General features: G+C 36.8%; 1 protein-coding gene across 7 annotated transcripts in view; it reads right to left on the bottom strand.

Moving 5' to 3' along the window:
- The window catches only part of LOC124233824 (R3H domain-containing protein 1-like), a 181140-nt gene that overhangs the window by 34987 nt on the left and 121292 nt on the right, over nt 1-24861 (bottom strand). For all 7 annotated transcript variants that reach the window (XM_046651060.1, XM_046651059.1, XM_046651061.1 and 4 more), the window contains 2 exons: nt 11371-11525; nt 8121-8272 (listed from right to left, as the gene is read on the bottom strand). In XM_046651060.1, coding sequence (XP_046507016.1) covers nt 8121-8272; nt 11371-11525 — 307 coding nt within the window. The remainder of the gene's footprint in view (nt 1-8120; nt 8273-11370; nt 11526-24861) is intronic.

The raw sequence follows: 24861 nt of genomic DNA, 5'->3' as shown, positions 1-24861 counted from the left end.
CTGTTTCATTATTTCATAAAGATTCTGTGAGGCATTTTTTAGATTTCAGAAAAATAAAGGTTACAGTCTCTTCAAGTTTCTCTCTATGGATGCTAGTCCTTTGAGATTACAGATCAAAGATAAAGGTGAGTTCTCCTTCTGAGATTCAAGATAAAAATGGGAAAATGAAAGGTAAAATAGAAGAGAAAACTATCAAAATGAGAGCATTTTGAAGATATTATCCAGCTAGCTGCCACTTTTGAAGACTCTATAGGAATGAAATAATTTTCTCTCCATACTGAAGACTGAGAGAAATCCCACGATTAGTTGTACAACTAGTTTCTCTGACCAGGACATGGCTTGCTGAAAGTGACAAGATACAACCTGTATCAGGCTATGCTAAATTTTCACAGTACACATAACCACGCGATCCAATCAAAGGCGAAGTCACCTTAGTGATAGTGATAGCTGAAAGGTTGAGATGAAAGTAGAGATGATAATTCAAATTCTACTTTTCTGCATAATGAGCCTCTGCAAGAAAATGAAGTTACTAAGCAATTCAAGCTAAGGGAGAAATTTTTCAAAACAAGGGTCACTTAGCATTCTTATAGAAATGTCATTTCTTCTTATAATCTGGTAATTACAATCTGATAATGGAGTGAAGGTCATTACAGTCCATTTAGTAAAAACATAAGAGTGTTTGGATCAGGACCCTGTAGCTTAGAGTTTAAGATATACTTTCCATCTAACAAACTGAGATTTATTGTACTTGTTGGTAGGAGTAATTTATGGATAAAAACTTACTAATAAACAATGACAAACAGACATTATGCCTTTCTTGCAAACGTGTAAAATATGACTGGGTTATGGCTTCTGGTGCACAGTTGAAGTCTATGGACGAAAACAAACCAGAGGGCTGGTTAATTTAGGCCAGTGGGTCTCAGTTCTCAAAGAATCAACTGGAGGGCTTTAAAAAGTAATCATGTTCAGGCTTAAGATGAGGCCCAGACCAATGCAATGAGAATACAGAGGGCTGGGGGTTGTGACTTGTAGTTTTAAAGAGCTCTCCAGGTGATTCTAATATGCTGCCATGATTAGGAATCACTGGTAGACATGTTAATAAGGTAGGGCACTAGAAATCAGGAAAGACTTCAAGCCGTCAGGTTAAATTCTATGCTGGACCTTCTCTGTGTTTCATAGTCTCTATATAAATATAGAATAAATAAAAATAAAAATAAACACATATTCTTATCCTTTTCAGAAGGACGCTGTGAAGACAAACAAGATTCTAGAAATGTAAAAACTTTGGGCAAGAAAAAATTTTGGAAGAAAGGTTTTATTTACATTTCTAAGCTTTCCATGATAAAGACACCATTTTAGTAGGAATAAAACTGGGGGTGAAAAAATGTTGACCAGGTAGGTAGAGTTCAAACTATAATGCTAAGGTTAGATATCATTTGGTTAGCCAAATGTTTAATATCCAGACATATGTTGTTTCTTTATACTCCCAAATTATCCCTTCCTTATATTCATTTCGCATGACTATCTAACTGCTTAGCATGCATAAATTTAGCTTTCCATAAAAACTGTAGCTCCATAAGGACAAGGACTATGTCCTAGCTTTCCTTCATATCTAAATATATTAAAATATGTAAATTATTGCTGGATTTAGTCTTTGGAATTAGAGAGAAAACCAAACTTTCTAGAGTTCTGAAAAATAAAGCCTACAGACTTGTCAGGCTTGATACTCTTTACCTGAACATCACACTTTAGTAAGATTTAGCAGGCTTTAGCAGTGGAGATGACTAAAACTCTGTAACAATATGAACGCCTATACTGTTAATGCATTTTGCATATCTTTATGGTGCCTAACACAGTACGAGGTCAAATTCAGCTGATTCTCATTATTTGTGACAGTTATGTTCTATAAAGTCATGTGAACAATGTATTAGCAAATAGTGAGCCACTGTTCCCATGAGATATACAGGGTTAGGTTACAGCAAGCCTCTGGGCACAATATTTTCATCAACTGATCAGTACATAACCTGTGTGTGCTTCCATTTAAAGGCATTCTATTTAACATATATTTCTTACAGTAACTAATTATATGCAATATTTCTTTGTAATAAAACATTATTTGAGAAGGCTTTAACATTTCCTGACCCTGACTAACTGATCATAAATCTCTGGCTTTCGGCCTCACAACAATGCTGTCCCTATGTGTTTTTTTATCATTCCTCATGCCACGAATCCACAAATTTAGCTGCTTTTCCATAGCTTCATGACGCACTTTAGATGTTACTAATTGAGCACTCTCTGGAGTAGTCTCACATACAGATTGGTGAATTTCCTCTTCTTTTTTCTGGATGTGCCATATTGTTGATTCATTAACACTGAGTTGATGGCCAATGGGAATATAATTCACACCCAAACACACATATTTACTCCCTAAGACACATTACAGCCTTCTTGTGCTTAGGAATGCTAGACAGAACTTCAGCACTAGGGTCAGGGGCCTTTTTTTTTGTTTTTTGAGGAAGATTAGCCCTGAGCTAACATCTGCTGCCAATCCTCCTGTTTTTTTCTGAGGAAGACTGGCCCTGAGCTAATATCCGTGCCCATCTTCCTCTAACTTATATGTGGGATGCTTGCCACAGCATGGCTTGACAAGTGAGGGGTGCGTAGGTCTGCACCTGGGATCCGAACTGGTGAACCCTGGGCCGCTGAAGCGGAATGTGCAAACTTAACTGCTGCACCACCAGGCTGGCGCCTCAGGGGCCATTTTAAGCAGCAAAATCACCAAATAAAAGCACAAAAATGCAAAAAGTGGGGCACAAAATAGACTGTGAAAACGACACTTTTTTGAGGTATGAGAGCTGAAATAAGGAGGCAGAGTATCAATTTGTTTGACCATAGCAGAGAGAATGTAGCATGACCCAAATTTTTCACTGTTCTGCGCATGTTTGTGAATGACTGAGAAGGCATTGCAAATATCTATTTTGGGATTATAAATAAATTTTAGCAAATGGGTAAATTTGCAAATATAAATCCACAAGAGGATCAACCATACATATTTCTCTTTATGTAAGTAAATCTGAAGAGATAATGCAATACATTTTTTCATTTCTTAGCTTAATGTTTATGCAGATTTCAAATTCAGTGAGGTAAATAGAGATAAATTTTCTTAAATCCAACAAAGGGAGTGTCTTTGAAGAAGTATTGGTTTGGCATACCAGAAAAGAACAAAGATGTAGATTCTGGTTAACACAGAACGCATGAGTAAATCAGAAAAGAAAAAAGTCACATTAAAGAAATTCATATCTTATTAAATTTAGTCTATTTGGGAATAATACCCAAAATAAAAATATTTGCTGCTTGAAGGACAAATAATGACATGCTGTGGTTTCTTCCAGCTCTCTTATTTGCTTTTTTGGGAAGTGTCTAGCCACTATAATAATCTGGAACAGAGCTCAGAACCAGGTATGCACTAAAGGCGCGTGAACTATTAAAACAGATGCCACAAATTCCTCAAAAATATCACAACATTTTTTCATAGTACAGTCCTCCAGGATCTGACTCACAGCCTTTGTTTTTGTTTTTTCCCCCTTCTTCTTCTTCTTCTCCCCAAAGTCCCCCAGTACACAGCTGTACATTCCAGCTGTAGGTCCCTGTGGTTGTGCTATGTGGGATGTTGCCTCAGCATGGCTTGATGAGTGGTGCCATGTCCGCGGCCAGAATATGAACTGGCGAAATCCTGGGCTGCCAAAGCAGAGTGTGCGAACTTAACCACTCGGCCATGGGGCCGGCCCCCATACCTTTTGTTTTTAAAAGCACAGTTCTGGTAATTTCATTGCAGATTTAAAGCAGGTACACTGACAATAACTGACAGCAAGAAAAGAGACTCTAAATTTAGAAAGTAAATGAAAATATCCCCAACATGCTTCAAAATACTGTCAGTGGCACAAGATAATCACTGATGCTCAAGATTATGGCTCTGAATCAGCAATAAACCATTAAACTATTTTCAGCGTACTCTACTTAAGAGCATAGGCAAGTACATATTTTAGAATAATTTCAATACACAAAGTCTTGGACATGTAATTCCTAACCAAACCTGTGAAGTACTATTCCTATTTTACAAATGAGAAAACCAAGGTGCAAAAGGACTAAGTAACTTGCCTAAAGTCATAGAGGTTTGAAGTCAGGTTTTGTTTGATTCCAAAGCCTGTGTTTCTTTCTAACCACATCACGCCAGCTAATAACTAAGGCCTAATGGCACATACAAGATTCAGTAATCTAAAAAAGGAGTTAATTTAGGTCATCTCATGCCCTGATATCCGATCAGTGAGATTCCATGATGAATAGTCTCAAGGAATATGGCATATATTTGGACTTCTGAGAAAATGGCAGAAGAATGACCAATTGGGCGTGCATTTACAGGTACTGTGTGGTAAAATAAACAAATATAAGCTGGCAGAAAAAAAATCCATCATTATCAGTTGTAATACTAAATTCGAGTGGACTAAATTCTCTCACCATATGTCAGGCATGATACGGTTGTATGGAAAACAAAACCAAGTTGTAGACTTCTTTTCTTTCTGTTTTTTCCCCCCAAGTCCCCCCAGTATATAGTTGCATATTTTAGTTGTGGGTCCTTCCAGTTGTGGTACGTGGGATGCCGCCTCAGCACGGCCTGATGAGTGGTGCCATGTCTGTGCCCAGGATCTGAACCAGCGAAACCCTGGGCCACTGTGGCGGAGCACGTGAACTTAACCACTCGGCCACGGGGCCGGCCCCAAGACGTTTAAAATTATTATAAACTCCATTTCATATATCTGTGCTAATCAATCTTGCTCACGTTTCCATATATGTATTAGTATAAGATTAGGTGCAAGGAAAAGAGTGAGGAAGGATACAGACCAGAACAGAAACATGGTTACCTAGTGTGTGTGTATGTGAAGTGATCCACGTGGAAGGGGTGAGGAGAGAGAAGGTTAGAACAACAACAAAAACCTGCCTGTATAACATGATGCTGTTGATGTAAAACTGTGTGTGAAGAAATTAAAAAAAAAACAACCAAACAACAATGTTTTAAACTAATATTTACTAATCTTATAGTCACAACATATTATTAGGGGAAAAATGCAAGATAATGTCTATTTCATTAGAACCTACCAACTAATTCCAATATAAGTGTGTCCATAGGCGTCTATGTTTGTTTGGGTAGGAGGCTAATGTGACAGAATGCCTCCAGCCTGTGCATGATGATTAGCTTTCCTTTTACACATCTTTGTATTGACTCCTTCACTTGTGTCAACAAGCATGATTTATAATTCAAAGAAATTAATGAAAAAATTTAAAAGTATATAGAGATTACAGAAAGAGAATAATATTAAGGCCAATAATATGGTACATAAACGATAATTATATACACGGTCATGTGGTGCTTAACGATGGGACTACGTTCTGAGAAATGCGTCATTAGATGATTTCGTTGTGTGAACATCACAGAGTGTAGTTAAATAAATCTAGATGGTATAGCCTACTACATACCTAGGCTATATGGTACTAATCTCATGGGACCACTGTTGTATATGTGGTCTGTTGTTGACTAAAATGTTATGCAGCTCATAATTCTATGTACAAGCACATATGTGCAAGCTGGCCTTTGCCATTAAAGAAGTGTGTTCATTCTGTATGGATTTACCAAGCTTCCATTCTGGGCCAGGATCTGTACTAGGTGCTTGAGTATTCAGACAAACCTCTGCTCTTGTGTGTAAATACACTGGAATAGGTAAGATTAATAATAAATGTAAATAAATAATATAAATATAAATACATTAATAATAAATGTAATTTATACAAGCTAGTAAATCTAGATTTATGAAGGAATGGTCTCTATATATTAGCTCTTCGATGGTAATTCAATGATCTGATTAATAATAAATGCCAACACTTGATCTTTAAGTTGGAAATCTGAAATACCATTGCAATTTGGTTATTAAATACAGCCCAGAACCAGAAATAAAATTTTCTGTAAAAGAATGCTATTATATTTTGAAAAGTGCCATTAGTTAGTCACAAACATTTTTCCATCCAAAAGGATCCTTAATTAATTCTGTATGTAAGACTTGACTTTCTAGCAAATAACTGGTCTAAAAGGTACCAGGATACAAGTCTGACAGGATACACATTCCTGCTTTATGTGCAACCCATTCTATTTCTCACACTGGTAATCTGTAGTTGGAAGAGATCAATGACAGTTTGTTAGACAGTAACCAATCACTACTGTCAACTCACAGCTAGCTTATTTCAAATTTACCAGCCTCACCTAGGTCACAGCCCTAAAGTGCATATAATTCCAAAAACTTTTTCTCAAGATTCAAGTTGGAAGTTGTTGAGGAATCTCATTTCTCTTCGTATTGCCCAGCTTCCAAACTATTCCTCAGGCCAAGTCTAGCTCTCCAAAGTTTTACTTTCCTTACTGAAGCAGACCCAGGGACTAGAAGTATGTGTGGTTGTTTCCAAAGTGTAGGCATCAGCAACCACTTGACAGCTTCTGAATTCTGCCATCATGCTTAAAACAAGGCTGATTGTAGAGGGGAACAGAGAATTGTGCCCTCTCACTTCTAAACACACTCCCGGGGCTAGCTCCTTCAGAAGCCAAGTAGACACGATCTTCTGTGTTTCAAGGGATCGACAAATATAACAGACACGCGACGGTGTTAAAGTCTAAGCCATTCTTATAGGCTTCATCTCCTTCCTCCATGAAAGCCCCTATATCCAGCATGCAGGCCCACAAGGAAGTTATAAAAACACGTGTCTTTTGTTCTCAAATAAGTCACTGTTTTAAGTAATACTTATTTCTCTCAGCTCTGCCCTACACAGGAATGACTACTTTGGTAATTTTCTCTCAGATAAACAAAAGGTTAGTTACACTTTGGCTCAAAAAGCAGGTAATTCAGCAATTTTTGCACTCTCCCTTTCAGCTGCTTTAGCACAGAATTCTGCCTCTCACACTTCGGAACCTGAATTGGTATCACAGACCCTAAACTTGTATAAATTAGAAAAAGAGACTCAGACTGAGAGTACTTTGTCCCTGCTTAAAGGACTGAGACTCATACAACAAAAAGGAAATTTTAACGCAGAATACATTTCTATTTTCATTGTGTAGCAGCTCTACCTCAAAAGAGCTGGGGCTCACTATAATATCAAACTCCAAAGGTGCCTGTGAGATTCACAACCAACTTGCTGTTTAAAAAGCCTAGGTCTCTTCAACCTGTGGCAGCCAAAGAGCCCAGAAAGAGAGGAAATGACTTCCTGTGTGTGTGTGCTTCTGACAACAAATGAAAGCCAAGTCCCCATTTCCCCAAGCAGATTCCATGAAGCCCTCTTCACCCCTAAATAGCATCTGTAACCATAACCGGGTGACAACTTCTTATCAGCAATTATAACTTAGGATCCTTTCTTAAAAAGCACACTGCAATGCGGCCCCTCTGGCAACCTTAAAGGGATGTCACGAGAATAAAGGAAAGACTGTGATACATTCTGACTACGGACTACAGGTACCCAATTCAAAGGAAGATTACTATTTTTAACACATTAGGCTTATCAGAGAAGCTTCTGTTCTTCCAAGTTGAAGCAGCTAATGGAATGCTTCACGACTTGCTTTAATATAGAGCTACTATCATCTGCTTCTCTCATATGGCTCCCTTCCCTTCCTGACGAAAAATGAGCTCCCCAGAGCCTGAAAAATCTCAGCAAGATATTTTGCTGCTTAGGTTATATACAGGAAATACACTCTCTCCAAACTCCTACAAAAACCTTAAATGTTAACACACAAACGCTTTGAACTCCAAGGTCTATGGCCAACTATTATTCCATTTGGGTGAGTAAAAGGAGACTGGCCTACTTTTAGGCACATGAGAGAAAATTTGACTCTCCTTTAGTTTACATATACAATGCTTTGCTTATACTGATTTTGTTAAAAGAAATATTAGAAAAATAGATTGTATCATAGTTTTCCTATTCTATATTAGAGAATGAGCTTAGGTAATGCAACTTAGGCAACTTTAAAATTAGCAACAGACCATAATCCTGACAAACACTGACAAACTATAGGATTTCTTAGTCATACTCACCTTAAATTATTTTGTTGGCCAGGTGGAATGACACTATAGTAAACTGGCATTCCTGTTGTGGGCATAGATCCTTGATTAGACTGATTAGGGAACATAACAGGCTGCTGATAAGTCTGATGGGCAATTCCTTGAGAACCTTGAGGCAGTGAAACCTAAAATTTGAAAGACAATTTAAAGGGAAAAAGGTTCTTCAAAACCTTGCAAATGTTAATGTTTCCAGCCTCCATAAACTTTCAAGTAGAGCAGTTAGAAATAAGCTAAAATTGCCCATAGGCTGTCCTGATAAGCTAGCCAGAAGCACTAGCACTTTATTTCTGTGTTCTTTCCAGGCAGCTATTGCTTTTGGCTAGCGTTTATCAACTGTACAGTAGGCTAGAAAGACATGACTTATGACCCTAAGTAAAAGTTACTAAAAAAGAAACCGTTTCCAAATAAGGATGACCATTTGACATGGAAAGAGTAATACAGTTTACCTCACGTAGGGGCATTAGAGAGATAGCGGATCAAAAAGAGGGTGAGCTTTAGAGCTAAAGATATCGAGATGTAATACCGGCTCCATCACTTTACTATGCGACAGTGGGCAAATGACTTAACTATTCTGAGGCCCCACAGTTCCTCATCTGAAAAAATGGGATGCCACCTCCATCTCAGGGGAGCTATCATCTCTACTACAATCTCCGTTTACAGGACCTGGCACAGCAGGCATTTGGTGAACAGTGGATCTTTCAATCCTGTGTTCTATCTTATCTATATACGAAATCACATGAACGTAATGGATTCTTCAATTCTCTATTTCAGTCATCTAGTTTCTAAAATGGAAATCACATAGGCATAATGGGTTCTTAATTTACAAATGTGCCAGAATATTACGGTTGGATTACAGTGATTTTGGTAAATAAAGCCAACATAAAAGCTTCTGGTGACGATTATGATGATGATGTTAGCAACAGTAGTAGAATGATACTATTAGTAGTAACAGTGATCATAATGAAAGTTAACATTATCGAGGGCTTACTACCATGTGTCAGGTTCTGCTCTAAGAACTTTACGTATATTACTGCATCAAGACTTCCTAGACTCTAAAAGGTACTTGCATCATTTCTGTTTTCAGACGGGGAAATTGCCCCAGGTTGTGGAGCTGGTGAGTAGGGAGGTCAGGATTGGGCTCTAGAGCCTCAGTTCTTTAAGTGCTTCACTATTCTCTATATCTGGGCTCTGTGATTTATAAGTTAATAATTAACTTCTAAGTCTTGCCTATACACCATGTTTCTGAAATGCAACCAGTCCTTTCAAAATACACAGTTATCTCTTAATTACTTTCAATTTGGCTCAATTATCACAAAGAGAAAGTTACTTGTTTAATTTATCCAACTCTGTATAACATATTTCAGTCTTTTTATCTACTGAGGCAGTGTAACATTCTGAGATTATTATTTCTGATTGTATCTAAGTTAGTATATATGCAACGCAGATCTAGGCAAAATGACACAGCTCAATCTAGATGATTTAAAATACAGAATAAATTTCTAACTGGTGATAAAGAAAAAACTGAAGTGCCAAAAAAGATAGGCAACAATGCTTGAGAATGCACACCACAGAACACTCTCTACTGAGGACAGATGACTTTTCCGGCTTATTTCTTAGATGACAGTGCATCACCACCCAGCTTATCTACCAAATGCAATAGGAAGTATAAAGCAGGTGGTCATTCATTGCTTTTCAGAGCAATACTTCTCACAATCATTCACCCAGTGTGAGGATTACATGAAATACCGTGAGAAGATAATGTACAACTTGTAAAAAAGCATGCTATCGAAATTTTAATAACTGTATTAACTCTGAAACATTTCAGTATCTAGCTCCATTTTAAAAAACTACGCTAACAAGGCTGTAATTTACTTAAAAACTGTATTTCTTGCACTATACGTAACCTAAAGGTCAAGGGCAGATATTATTACACAGTGCCTGGGCATCTGATAGATACTGGATTAGGTACTATGATCAGGGTCCTTGACAAGAGAACATTTCGGCTTGGTACTGATCCTGTCTAATGTCTAGCTAAAAAGGAAGTAGGGGGTTGGCAGTCTTGCGTGTTTAGGCTCAAGCAGGGAGAATAAGGAGAAAAAGCAATGTGTAATATGAGAGAAAAGAAAGACAAAATCTAGTTTCACGATTTATCTTTTTTCCTTAGTCATTTTCTATTATCAAAGGCTTCAAAAGTAGACACACTCTTAGCACTCAACAGGCCTTGACAATCCCACGTTTTACATTTTACTTTCAATTTTCTGGAATTATATAAAATACACCAGCATCTTTGCTCATCTCCTTCCCTGTCCCCAGAATGTCTTCTTAACCGATGTCTGCCCATAATTTTCTTTTAAGAGCTAGTTAAAGGTCTGTATTAAGTCCTCAACCTGCTCAAGGCTGTACTTCATGATCCCTTCAGTTAACAGCCTGTATACCATCACTAATTTATTTACATGTGTTTAGATAAAATACATGCACATTTATCTTCCCAACTAGATTGTTTTCAACCTTGTTGAGATGAATGAAAATGGTCTTTGGATTTCTTAACATTAGACTCAGCTATGGAAAACCATGAGGCTAATAAAACAAACCTACTTGCAAGTTATTCCAGAAAGATGAAGGAAGGTAAAACAAATTTCTGAAAATGTGCCACATTATATACAAAAATCTGACTCATTTATGAAACCATAGGTATTTCTACTTTAGAACTATAAATTGAAATCCATGACATGCCATTCCTTTTTGGGATTAAGGTGGGGGAAAAAAATCTATTCCAGCATGGGAAATTACACATTTTTCTCTATTCTATAAACACTGATTTATACTCTCTACTCTATGTTACTATTTCAAATACCTACCTCCACCTCTATTTTCCCTCCCATTCCACTCTCTCATCAAAAGAGACTTTCTAAGGAGCTGAAGAATAAAGTAAGACAATTGTTTACGAATTTATATAGTTCAAAACACAGACAATGCCAGACAAAACTTGTCAATATAAATGTGGTTGAGATATTTTTTTCTAAAAGTTAACGAAGTGAAGGAATAAAGCAATAAAGTGAGGACAAAACAAAGCTGCTATGACTAATAACTCTTAAGACTATAAAGTTATGTATTACCGAAGCATTTTCCCTATTAGAAGGAGAAGAGAGAAGATGCGTCATAGCTATACATTTTATTTATTCAAAATCACCTCTACTCAAAGTAGGGAAGAGCGACGACGTACCTGATATGATGGCACTGAAGGGTAGGGGATGACTACTCCTTGAATCTGATTTCCAATGTTGTTGGGTTGGCCACCAACTAGGCTCTGACTCTGGGGTTGCTGAACTCCAATTATTCCTTGGTAGTTTTGCTGCTGGTTGGGCATAACTTGATAACCTGTAATGGCACAATGAGTTAAATCCTGCTTTGAATCCAACTTATTTCATCTAGTAGGATGTTTTTGTACTTTAAGCACCTACTTTGTTTTCTAAAATGACAGAATTTTGTTTAAACAGCAAATTTCAAAACTCTCTATTATGAGAGCTAAGATTTAAAAGGTTTACTATGTAGACAACCCAAGTCAGCACATTTTTCCCCCTTAAAATACATTCAAATCAAATTTGTGTACAAAGATTTCCCTTGTAGTTGAGGAAATTTATAAGCTCACAGACTTAGTTTACACAGCCAGTTACTATTCAGTGTGTATGTATTACAACCTCTTATGACAACTAGTTTCTGGGGACCAGAACTGGCTAAATAATTTGTGGGGCCCAGCGCAAAGGAAAACGCAGGGCCCTTTGTTTAAACATTATTGAGAACTTCAAGTTGATAAAAGGAGAACTTTAAGCCAAGCACGGGGCCCTGTTTGACTGCAGAGGTTGCATGCCCATGAAGCTGGCCCTTCTGGAGACCACAAAAAGACAAGAGGAGGACCACTTTTATAGAAGGTTGTACTAAGATTTGAATCCTTGTATTAGAAATGTGTCAAGGGCACAAGGAAAATGGAGTTAGTCAGCGATTTTTTAGATTATTTCCTTACTGTCTTATTAAGGTCACTTGAAGAGAAACAGATTCTTAAAGAGGTTAAGTAATATGCTGGAAATCATAAATCAAACACCTAAGGGACAACTCTTCCCTAAGCTAAAGGCACTGCTGGTAATTTAAGCAGCAAGTTAAGAGTATAAATTGACTTTTATTAAGTCAATTTATCAGTTATTTAAGTAAAGATCCATAATGATAAGCTTTGAGGAGTGAATATGAATTGTATTTTGTCTCCTGACCCTAAAAGGATTCCTTTAGGCAAACCAATTAGCTCAAGACATGCAATTTACTAGAAGCTACCATAAATCCTCCCCTCCTTTTAAAAGAAACCAGATAAAAATAAATAAACTTCTAGCTTCAGGGTATTTAGAAAGTTTCTACAAAGATGAACCAAACTACAGCACTGCCCAGACAAACTTCTACAACCAAAGTCAGTGAAACGATTTCTCTGCTAACACCATAAATGTATTTTGCTATCTTATAAATATCAGTTTTCATTTCCATCCTTATTAATCTCTAAAGCAACAGCAAAGATCTCATCTCAGGTATTGACTGCAGACAACAGCGTCACTTTTGTTGCCTGGAACCCTCAACGATTCTGCTCAATGACTAAATAATTGAATAAAATCTAGCATTAACCTTCTCTAAAGATACAAACACAAAGTATACCTGGTAAATAGGCAACATATTAACAACAACAAAGTAAAAATCCAGTTATAGTGGATTCTTTAATAGTGAAGGGTTTTTGTAAAATAATGCTATTTCTATGGCAACAGAGCACTATGGCCGTGTTTCAAATAACTTTGCCTCGCTAATCTAACTTTGTACAAAAAAACGTATATTCCAGACTTCATCTGTAATAAAGTTATAATATGCTGTTGCCTAAACCTTTGCCCTGTGAATTTCCTATAACATTAAACTTGTAGGCAGATAAAGGATGAGAGCAGAAGCAATTTCTTTTTTGCTCTTTAGTCTAACAATTAACATTCAATCCTATTTTTACTTTATCAAATGAGAAATATTTCAAATTCATACCCTAAATTCCAAATACCATCAAAAACATATACCAACACATTTCTACCCCTAGGAAAACAAAGGGCAGGAATGGAAATGAGACGTGAATATAAAACCTGTTCTTGTATTGGAAATGCCACCTCTGGACACACACACAAACACACTCTCACATACAAGCATATATTGCAGCATCAGAATTTGGGCTCAGCTTTTTACAGACTGGGAAAGCAACTTCTTACGATTTGTCAGAATTACTGTCTACAAACATTAATAAAAAAATTTGGACACCTGGTAGAATTCACTGTAACATAATCTGACTTAAAACATATTGACTTAAATAGTCACATCCCCTTAAGAAACTTCGTTTTTTTCACGTTACCTTTTTTTTTGGAGGAAGATTAGCCCTGAGCTAACTGCCGCCAATCCTCCTTTTTGCTGAGGAAGACTGGCCCTGAGCTAACATCCATGCCCATCTTTCTCTACTTTATATGTGGGATGCCTACCACAGCATGGTGTGCCACGTAGTGCCATGTCCGCACCTGGGATGTGAACCGGCAAACCCCGGGGCCGCCAAAGTGGAATGAGCGCACTTAACTGCTGTGCCACTGAGCCGACCCCTCACATTACTTTTACAGTTTATTCAAAATAAATTTAAATTATAGGTTGCCTTGAAAGAAAACCAGAAAAAAACCCTGCCAATTTATGTGCAAATGTGGTTCTGATTTCCTTTATTTATCTAAATTTACTAATTTTTAGAGATTCACCTTGGAGGCCTCCTGCCTAAAATTCTCTCCTATGGAAAGACAAAGGGCTGACACAGAAAGCTTTCAATAAATAGCTATAGATTTCATGTCACAATGGTCTCATGTAGGGTCTCTTGGATACTACATTACGGAATTTGCATCAGTAAATTTCCAATGGTATTTTACATTCCTTAACGTAACCTAATTTCCATTAATATCCATGCCTAGTAATGTGTGTATATATATACACACACACACACACATACATGTATATATATACATACACACATACATGAATATATACACATACACACACATATATTCATATCCATATGTATATATCTACCCAAACATCAAGCAAATTTTGAAAATGTGACAACATAACACGAAATCCAAAACATTTGACTCCAGCACCTGGTCGTTTGTTACAGAGGGTTGTAAGATGCTGTGAGCCAGGAAGCTATGGTGGGTGATGTAAAGATGAGGAAGACATGGCCCCCATCTTTGACATTAGGCATTCTTAGCCATGATACCATTATCAGAATAGCAGTATAAACAGGGTCTTAAGAAAATAAGAGGGAGAAATTAATCCTGACTGATATTCATGGAGGTAGTGACATTTGAACTTGGGCTTAAAGAAAAATAAAGAAGTCTGGAAAAAGAAAAAATGAATAATAAGTTTGAGGAATAGGCAACAGTGAGGAGTGGCTGCATATTCTATGTGGAGTGAAAAGTGGAAGATGAATACTGATGGAGAACCAAAGATTTTACAAGTAGAAAAACAGTGAGAACTAACAGGAAGTTCTAGATTTTAAAGATTGTGAAAGTAGAAAAATGACTAGTTTAGTACTTCACTGAGAAGTAGTCTAAATAAACTGGGAACATGTTCTTTTTTTTTTTAGAGATTTTATTTTTCCTTTTTCTCCCAAAAGCCCCCCGATACATAGTTGTATATTTTTAGTTGTGGGTCCCTCTAGTTGTGGCATGGGGACGCTGCCTCAGCATGGCTTGATGAGCAGTGCCATGTCCACGCTCAGCATCCAAACTGGTGAAACCCTGGGCTGCTGAAACAGAGTGCACAAACTCAACCACTCAGCCATGGGACTGGCCCCAACATGTTTTTAAGTAATAGTGGAACCATTAAAAATTAGAATGCCAAGCCCTTGAAAAGAAAATATCTTCCCTAAGAAGCTCTCTCATTAATCTTCTTATAATTTTGTTCATTGCCTTATTCCACATCTGTTAAAATTCTACGAGTAATATAAAATTGGTGTTGTTAATTATTCTGTCATGGTTGTGCATCTCTTTAAAAAAAATGAAATGGTGTGCTTTTTAAGAGTAAGGTTAGAAACTTTAACATCCCCTTCATTAAAAAAAACCCCCAAACCCACATCAGCTATCACACAGCTAAGCCAAAAAGTAGGCACTCAATATGTAACTTACTGAATAAACAGTAGGGAAAAACATATTAACAAAATGAAATAAAAATAATATATGCTTCTACACAAAACCAGAAACTTACTATGTGCTGACAGCCTGAATGAGAATGGCCAGTTTCTCACTGTCTACATTTACTGAAGGGCTTCTGAGAGCAAGAGCTGAACTTAAGTTTCAAGGTAACATATTTATAATAAGGTTAAACACATTTAATTGCCTTTTCATTAAAACGAAACTTAATCCCATGAATACAAATCATCTCAGTCTGAAATTCATGGGTCACTCATTAAACATCTCCTCGAGAAATGCACAGCTGAATCACAGATTTCACATCATCAGTCTCGAAGTGCTTATTTGAGAACACAACTATTCTAGCTTACATCTCGTATGTAAAGTATGAAATAAAAGCTTTATTTGAACATTTCTGGAAAAAGCTGGACATTAAAAACACCTTTAAAAAAAGCCTTATTTCATTATAAAATAGGTTTCTGTGTTAGAAAATTCAGAAAATATAAAAAAGGAAAAAGCCACTATGGAAAAAATCATTTTTGTAAAACAATGACTTAAGATAATCACCATTTACATGTTGTATATATCTCTGGCCTTATTTTCTATGCATATTTAGTAACATACATTCCTACTTAGATTATTTATAGAAATGGAACCATATGACACATACTGTTTCACCTGCTTTCCATGTAATGTTTCCACAGCTGATCAATATGGATTTTACAAAGCTATGAGAAGGAAGAATTTAAGTAAATTTTCTTCAAACGTATTTAGAGTTAACAACTGATTATCCAAGTTAACAATCAATGAATGAGAAAACAACTTAACTGATCTGAACTTTCTACCGTGCTTAAAGGAAGAAGGCATGTGTCAAGAAGCTAACAAAACAAAAAGACTAAATATTTTAGAACAAACTATGTCAGCTTCCTGTGTCCACTCTGGAATTTAGCCCAAACACAGATTGAGCTCAAAATTCCTATGCCTTTCTATTTGGCATACTATATAATTATCATTTCTTTGATGGCACGACAAGGTCCCATTAGTAGCTAACATTTATTAGGTTGCAGGCACTGTTCTAAGCACTTTACATATGCTAACTCATTTAGCACTCACAATCTCATGGAATAGGTACATTTATTATCCTCATTTTTAGATGAAGAAACAAAAGCACACAGGTTCATACCTTGTCCATGGTCACCAGCTGGTAAGTGCTGTAGCTGGGATTTGCACACAGCAGTCTTGATTTTAAACTCTACTTTTCTCAGGGACAAATGTTGAGTAGGAGTATAACAGCAATACTGCTCAAATAAGAACACTACACACCTGGCCTCCTTCCATTTTCTGAGAATTTTGGTCAATGAAGACTTTTACTAGAGTTTAACATACTTAAGTCTCAAGATAATTTAATTATAGGAAAATAGAACTATTGTAAATAGTCAATCGACCAGGAAACTTTTTTCATTTGAATTGAAGATTATTTGTGAGTACAAGTGTTGTTGTCCAAAACAGGAATCAGAGTGCAGAGTTGTTGAGCACTTAGTCCAGATGGTAGATAAATGAACTTGGGGGCTAAAGACAGACCAGGTGCCAAAGAGTTTACACTGTCAGCTCATAACGTCCTCTCCCTGGGAGGGACTCTCCTTCACTTGTTTTGCCCACTAGTCCCAAGATGCATGGTTTGTGACCTCTGCATTTCAAGGTTACACTTGCTTGCCTTATTATAATTAGATTTCACTTGTACATAAAACAATTGGGAAGGGAAGAAAAGGATCAAACGTTGACATATTTCAGGTTCCATTTCCCCTGGTCTCTGCCTCTCAGCCTGAGTATTCCCATGACAATCTCCAATGCTCCTCTTTGGGTTTTAAGCTTTGCTATTTTGCCTCAAAGTCTGACTTTGCTGAAAACGTATACTCCATTGCCACCTCCCAGATGAATCTACAGAAGATTTCTCTAGCTGAATTTTCATAAACTTCATTCTCTTCTCCACAAAGTTGAGTTGCTTTGCCACAAAGTCAGACTTTACCCAACGGGGCAATGCCAGCTTTAATGTGGACACCTCATGTATAAGGGGGCATATTCTGTATTATGGGTGAAGTCTGGATGTTCTTATGAAGCAATGGCTCTGTTGTATACACTGAGTAGTTTTACATTCATTTTTATATTTGAGGCAGGAAAACCCACTAAGTTTGAACCACATTAGGCAGGAAGTTGTCAGGGCTTGAGGAATCTTGCTAAGGCTGTTACAGCTAAAAAAAGCATCATTTAACATTTGATACTCTGTAGGACTGGTATCCCAGGAGGGAAATTCTACTGGCATAGGACAGGTACCTGAACTTTTTTCCAGAAGTCACAATGACATGTTTGACCATTCATACCAATAACTACAACAAATAATCAACAGGATATAATTTTGGTTAAAAAGGATATAATTTTGGAATATACTCTCTAAAGAGCAGGATATTAAAAGTTGCAAAAAGCAAAAAGATTACTGGAGTTTTTTGAATGACATAAGACCATGAGATCTATGTTGGTTGGAGTTATACTCACACACAAAACTAGAAATATTCAGTTGGAAAGCACTAAAACCAAAAAATCCACTACATCATTCTACTAATTCAATTAAAGATAAGAACCTTACTATTGTATGCAACACAAAATCATTAATAAAATAATTAGCAATATAAAATAAAGGATCATTTAATTACGGGCATGCTTCACTTTAGGCACACTTGCTTAATAAAATCTACATCTTAAAGAACTGTTCACGTTGCTCACAAATTCCTGTAAACCTGTAGTTAAACAAAGGAATTTCAGGCTGCTGAGCATCAACTCTTACAGAGTGACACTTATTAGAGAAGTGGCACTGTGGTTCAGGTTCATTATCTAATTATTTAGACAAAAGGAAGGGGAGGGGCATAGTTCTGATAGTTTCAAAAGTACAGTTTGAAGACTGCCAAGTATGAGAAAAAAATCCAATCATCTGGAAAAGAGGGAGAAGGATGAAGATTAGGAAGGATGAAGTAGATTCCTAGAGAATGAAAAGTATAATTAGATTTAAAAAATGCTACCAGAAGAGTATTTCCAGTATTCTGACACTCAATATATCACCAACTTGGATACCACCTAAATTATTCTTTTTTCAATAAAAAGTGTGTTTCACTATATAGGAATTTAAACAAATCTTTCCTGTGATATATCTGGATTTAACCTGGAAGTTAGAGGAACACCTATCTTTTATAAAAATTTGTGTCAATACTGTGGGAAAGCATCTATTCTGTAAAGCAAGCAATGCCAATATAAGTGATACCAAACAACAGAATAAAGATACAGATGGCAACATAGGTGTTATCTAACACTGTCATTCTCCTCTGTTAAAGGATTGCAGTGTTGCAATACTATCCCATTCCTTCCAGTACTTTCAGAGGAAAGCACAATCAATTTTGCAAGCTGAGAGAACTAGGACAATATAAACTGATGGCTCAGGCACTTCCCTGGAGGGCTCCAAAGAATATTCTATTTTTAACTCTCTTTCACCTCAACAGAGAAGAGAGTAAGAAAGAAATACAGTGCTCAGCAGAAAAGTACTGCACAGGCTTTAACAGGCTGGTTTTATTTTATATAGGTGACCTGAACTAGCATTTATGTTAAGGAAAAGCACTCTTAATAATACAGATTAGACATAATCAGAAAGATAATAAAAAGAATTGAAGAACTGCTTAGTCAGAATAGTCATAAATCTAAGGTTATTTCATTTAACTGTATTACTAAATTTTTTCAAGACTGAACTTGTACAGCAGAAGCACCATGAGGGGAAATTTTTTTTTGATGAGCCATTTTGCCAACTCTAAATTTATTTGTAACTAGGTAGCTACAGGACAATTTAGAACTGTTTCCAAATCATCAAAACCCCAAGTTTGTAATCCTGGTCTGTCTTATCTCTGTGGCACTATTTTGGTGAGCAGGAGACTGCGACTAAGGACAGCCCCGCAGACAAATCTGGAAGAAGGCGCAGTTGCCAGCACGCCTTCACTATTCTTTCTCCTCCATCACCCTCTCCTCTCCTACTTTTGTGCCTGAAATAAGCAAAAATACAAACACAAAAAACAATTCTAATAAAAATAGCCACATACAGGTTATAGCTCACAGCTATTTAAATGATCCCATGAACGAGTCCACACAACTCAAGGAAATCTATGGGTACTTACCAGATACATTTGGCTCCAGATTTCAGTGGCGGCAGGTTAATGGAGAAGGGAAAAGGGAAATAGGTGGATTTGTAGGTATTACACAATATCTGAATCTGTACTGGTCATACAATACTAAGAAACGCTGACAGAATCAATGAAAAAACAAGGATACTCAGGGCCACCACCTAGTAATATAAATACAAAATTCTTATTACTTGAGTGAAGAGTTGCCAGCAAAGAAATTGACTTTGTGCCTGGAGTCCCTATTTGACATAGGCAACTCCCTTATCAATATCAGCCCTCCCTTGCTTATCCAATAGGGCCATTTCGTCCTTGCTTGCCTTTTTATACCCTAGTTATTTTTAAATTTGTTTCCTGTAATGCTGCCACATCTGAGCATCTGAGACTGTTTATCCTAAAATGTTCCTTGTATGGTGTGGTTTATCAGCACTCTACCACAGTCTGCTGGTAATAAAACTTAATCAGTTTGGAACCACATGGTTCTGAGGTATTTGGAAAGCTAAGACTGAAGATATAATGCACTGATATTCTTTGAATTTATTAACTGGCTAAAAAACTAAAACGATATTTGTCTTTTTTTGTTGTTGTTGTTGTAAGGAAGATTGGCCCTGAGCTAATATCTGTTGCCCATCTTCCTCTTTTTGCTTGAGGAAGATCGCTGAGGAGCTAACATCTGTGCCATGTGTGCCATTCTTCTTTTACTTTATGTGGGATGCTGCCACAGCGTGGCCTGACAGTAGTGCTGGGTCTGTGCCCAGGATCCAAACTGGTGAACCCCGGGCCCCAAAGAGGAGCACTCGAACTTATCCACTACACCACTGGGCTGGACCGTGATACTTAGCTTTCCAGTCATTTTGCTTCCCACATGCATACAGCATCAGTTCGGAAAAAAAAAAAAAAAATGGAATTATATGCCTGGTCAGAGCCTCGGTAGCTTCAAATGCTTTTAAGGTGTCTTAGGTCCATTTGACGGCATGCTTTAATGCACGATATTTCTAAAAAGTTATGCAGCAATAGGGAAAGAGATGTATTTGACTTCTGCTAACGACTTTGGCATGCTTTAAGACCTTCAATTTTTAAGAAAAGCTCCAAACCAAATCAAATCTGCCATCCAAATCTGCTTTGGAAAAGAAATTAAAGCAATAGCTTTCACAAATTTTTAAAAGGTAAATTACAGTAAGCCAAGGTTGTCATTTAAATTCAAATCCTTATATCTGAGTATGATGCATGATTAAAAGGCATTACAATTAATGGAAAATATAAGCAAATGTTAATACTTTAATATAGCATTAAAAAAAAAAAAAAAGGCAGTGGAAACCTGAGTAAAAAGAAGCCAGGAAGCAGCTGAAAAAGAGACCGGTTCACTGTGAGAAATGTAAACCTCTCAGACAGTGCTACGGCCCCGAATCCAACAGCTCAGGAACAAGGCCAATTATTGCAAAATATTAAACATATATGGTAAAGCTGCAAACTTTTCAAAAGAGTCATAAGAATGAAAGCAGCTACACAGAAAACAGCCAGGGCCTCACAAACCTAAAATCTTTGCTATACTTACTACCTGCAGGAAAGGTTTCTTTATGGTATACCAGCTTCTTATATGTAGTATACTTTATAGCATTCAAGCTGTAATTTTATGATAAAAGGTTAAGATAATAAATGCCTATCATTGCAACGGCAAGTAACCAGATCTTCTGCAATCATTGCTTATGACTCCAGTTCTTGACAGTAAATCCTAAGCTATTGCAAACCAGTTCTCCAATATTCCACCTGTCTGAACTAGAAATGACTCACATAAGATAGACACACAGAATCATTGAATTTTAGAGTACACAGAGGCTTCAATAGACAACACAGTAAAACTGCCTTACTTTGCAAGTGAGTAAACTGAAACCCAGTGGCTTTAAGTGATATGCCTAATACCAGTTAGAAATGATTAAGGGCTATCAGGATTTGACTCCTACTTTGTTTTCTTTCACCTTATACATTATCCAAAAAGCCTTATGTAGCCAGAATTTCTTCTGCTTCTGTTGATGGGGGTGACTCAACCTTGTTTTGAATGACCATGGTAGTTTCACATTCATAACAAAAGATTTGTATATTCATTCCCCAGCAGTAGTGTTAGTGTTCATTTCAGTTCAGTTCCCATAACAGACAGGAGGTTTACTGCCAAGGAGACTGATAACTATTGTGGTCCTCTGACACACACACGCACAGAAGACCAAAGCATTTTATCCTTGAGATAGTTCCCCAACCTCCTCCCTACCCCGAAAAGGGGAAATGTAAATCCTACATTTCTATTGCTCATACGTCAAGTGGGTTTGTTAATTTAGCGCAAAATGTCTTTAAATTCATATGCAAACATTTAAAAATTATTTGTGCCTCAGTGAAGAAAAATTGTTCCAAATTTATCAATGTTTTCATTATTTGAAAAACTAATTTCATCCTTTTATGTAATAAAAGGATGCTTCTTGACTAAATGCTTCTTAACTAAATGGTTGACAAGAAAAAAAATAGAGATATGACAAATCATTTCTAAGTTTAATCAGATTGGGATGGTGGAATATACGCAAATAGGGAAAAAAAGAAACTGAGAAAGTATGACGTTTACACACAAAAATATAAATTACTGAGATGGAAATTGCTATAAATCTGTGAAAAAAATCAGAAACAAGGCCAGCCCAATGGCATAGTGGTTAGGTTTGGTGTGCTCCACTTTGGCGGCCCAGGTTCAGTTCCTGCATGCGGACCAACACCACTTGTCAGCAGGCATACTGTGGTGGCATCCCACATACAAAACAGGGAGGCTGGCGCTTCCTCACCAAAAAAAAAAAAAAAATCAGAAACAAAACACTGCCTTGTCCATTTCCCAGTGCATTCTACTTTTCTACTGGGGGACACACAAATGTAAATGCACATTTTCCTGTAAGCTTTGACATAAAAAATAACCATTAGATAACTACAAAAAAAGTCTTTAAACTGTTAACTTTTTAAAATAGTTCAAATCCTACTAATTCTATAAAAAAGTTCAATGTAATTACAAACACAAAATTGGCACCGGCACTACTGAACTTCTCTTTAAAGGGAAATTTTCTATTACACTTATTAGTATAACAAAATTTCTTTCCCTTTCAGATAAGGATGCTTTGAGGATTTATTTCTCTTTTATCCTTTAGACTAAATAAGATTCAACTAACTTAAGCCATAAGTTAATAGGATAATACATAAAACAACTTGAAGGACAAACTCTAGTTATAAAGTGCTATATGATGATTGACCCTAAGAGTCAAACACAATGTCAAAAACTATTCAGACATATTCTCTTTTCTGTGCCTGTACTATCCAGATACAACCTGACTAACTTATTCTTTCCTTCCGTCTCACCATAACTAGCATTAGAAAACCTCAATTAAAATATCACTGATGATAAACACATGCTATCTGGCACACACATATTTTGGCCCTCAATTAGGAGGGGTGGCATTTTCAGTTGTTTTCCACTAAGTGGGAATATTTTTTGCAGAGACACATTTGTATAAGCACACTGGTCCAAACCTGTGATTAAAAGTTTTAATTTTGTAGGCAGTTTGACAATGGAGAGGAATAAAAATTTAGCCACAGAAAAGAACAAAACTAATAAGCTCACACAAATATAGAACAAAAGATCTTTGCTTGCCTCATTATTAGGGTGTACTAATGAACTAAGTTAATTAGTCACACAAAGTATTTGAATGAGGAGAGTGAAAGAAAGTTTCTTTTTTCATGATCATGACATTAGCTATAATCTGCATTATAACTTTGGAAGAAAAAAATCAGGACAAAAGCAATATGAAAAGTCAGTCACTGAGGCCCAGGAAAACTCAGAAAGTAATTTCTGTTAGAATAAAACAACAATGTATTTAAAGCTAATGAGCAGTGTCATGACCAATGTTTCCATTTTAAAGAACAACTTTTGATGCCTTTCAAAATTAGAACATATACTATCACATTATTTAAAGTGGACTGTATTATTAAACTTCAGGAAAACCTGAAAGTAAAGGGAGTCATATTTGAGACACAGGACAAATTCTCAGTTGGCTAAAATGACCAATGTTTGTACTCAACATCCTTTGGAAGAACATCTGTCACACACACAATAATAACACAATAATACAAAAAAGGGAAGAACCTACATACTAAGTATAAGACAACCCCTAGGAGCAACAGATTAAGGACCTGGAAGTTCTTCTGCAGGGGTGATAAGTAAAAATCATATCTGGTAAAGGAAGCTGGTGAATCACAACGATCACTGAAGACTGCACAAGTGAGGAGAAACAAGAACACTTCTCATCAGACTGTCCAGGAAAGATGTCTTTCTCCTGAAGCTGCAGTAACCCTTCAGAGTTCTGTACCATATCAAGAGCAAGAAACTGCCCAGTTGGAGGTAGAAGGTTATGTGGCCTCAGTGGGCTACACTGACATAGACTGAGAGCCTCCAATGGTGACAAGCAGCTCAAAAGGCTCCAAAGAAAGGAAAAAAAATTCTACTTTAATACCTAGAGTTATGAAAGGCTGAAAAAATACCTTATCAAACATCTGGGGCAGAAGTACACATCTAGGTGGGAAGCATAGAGAGAAATAATTTCAGTAAAATAGGTAAGACAGCTTTTTACACTGAGATCACAGGTGTTTTCATTGAATGCTTAAAGAAAATTTGAAAGGGGCAAAAGGAAAATAATCTTTTAGGTTTTAATATATTTGACATGCCTAGTATTAGACTGCATTTAGTTTAAAAATATCTGTCACTATACAACCAGCAAATTGAAAAAACACAAAAAAGATACGTGAGAACACCATTCCTTTTAAAGGGATTCCTAGTGAGACTAAGACATCAAAATCTCTCGCTAGGTTAGAGGTCTCCATCAAAGGTTCTTTTGGTCCTTGCTTTTGTTAGTCATTCGGGAGACATCTCAACTTGCCTCGCCTCTTTTGCTGTTACCACAAATGAATTACCAGGCCGCAAAGGAGGCTTCAACCACAATGGCAGTGAGGACCAGGAAGTCGCTCATCACCCTGCTCCGCCTGGGACAATCTTCTCATTGTGGTTCCCAACCCTTCAGCATATAAACCTGACAATGCAGTGTATCTTGGCGGGTGCTAAGATTTGCTCACTCTCTTAGTCTCACTGGTCTGCACAGCTACATGTATGCACATATCTGAGACCCCTGATAGAGTGTGACAGCATCTTAATAGGAAGACTGAAATAAAGCAGGATGAAAAAAAGCAATACCCACAGCTAAG

This window comes from Equus quagga, unplaced genomic scaffold (assembly GCF_021613505.1).
Source record: "Equus quagga isolate Etosha38 unplaced genomic scaffold, UCLA_HA_Equagga_1.0 252_RagTag, whole genome shotgun sequence".
Lineage (NCBI taxonomy): Eukaryota > Metazoa > Chordata > Mammalia > Perissodactyla > Equidae > Equus > Equus quagga.
The sequence above is the reverse complement of the archived record's forward strand: the minus strand, read 5'-3'. Positions and strand labels throughout refer to the sequence as shown.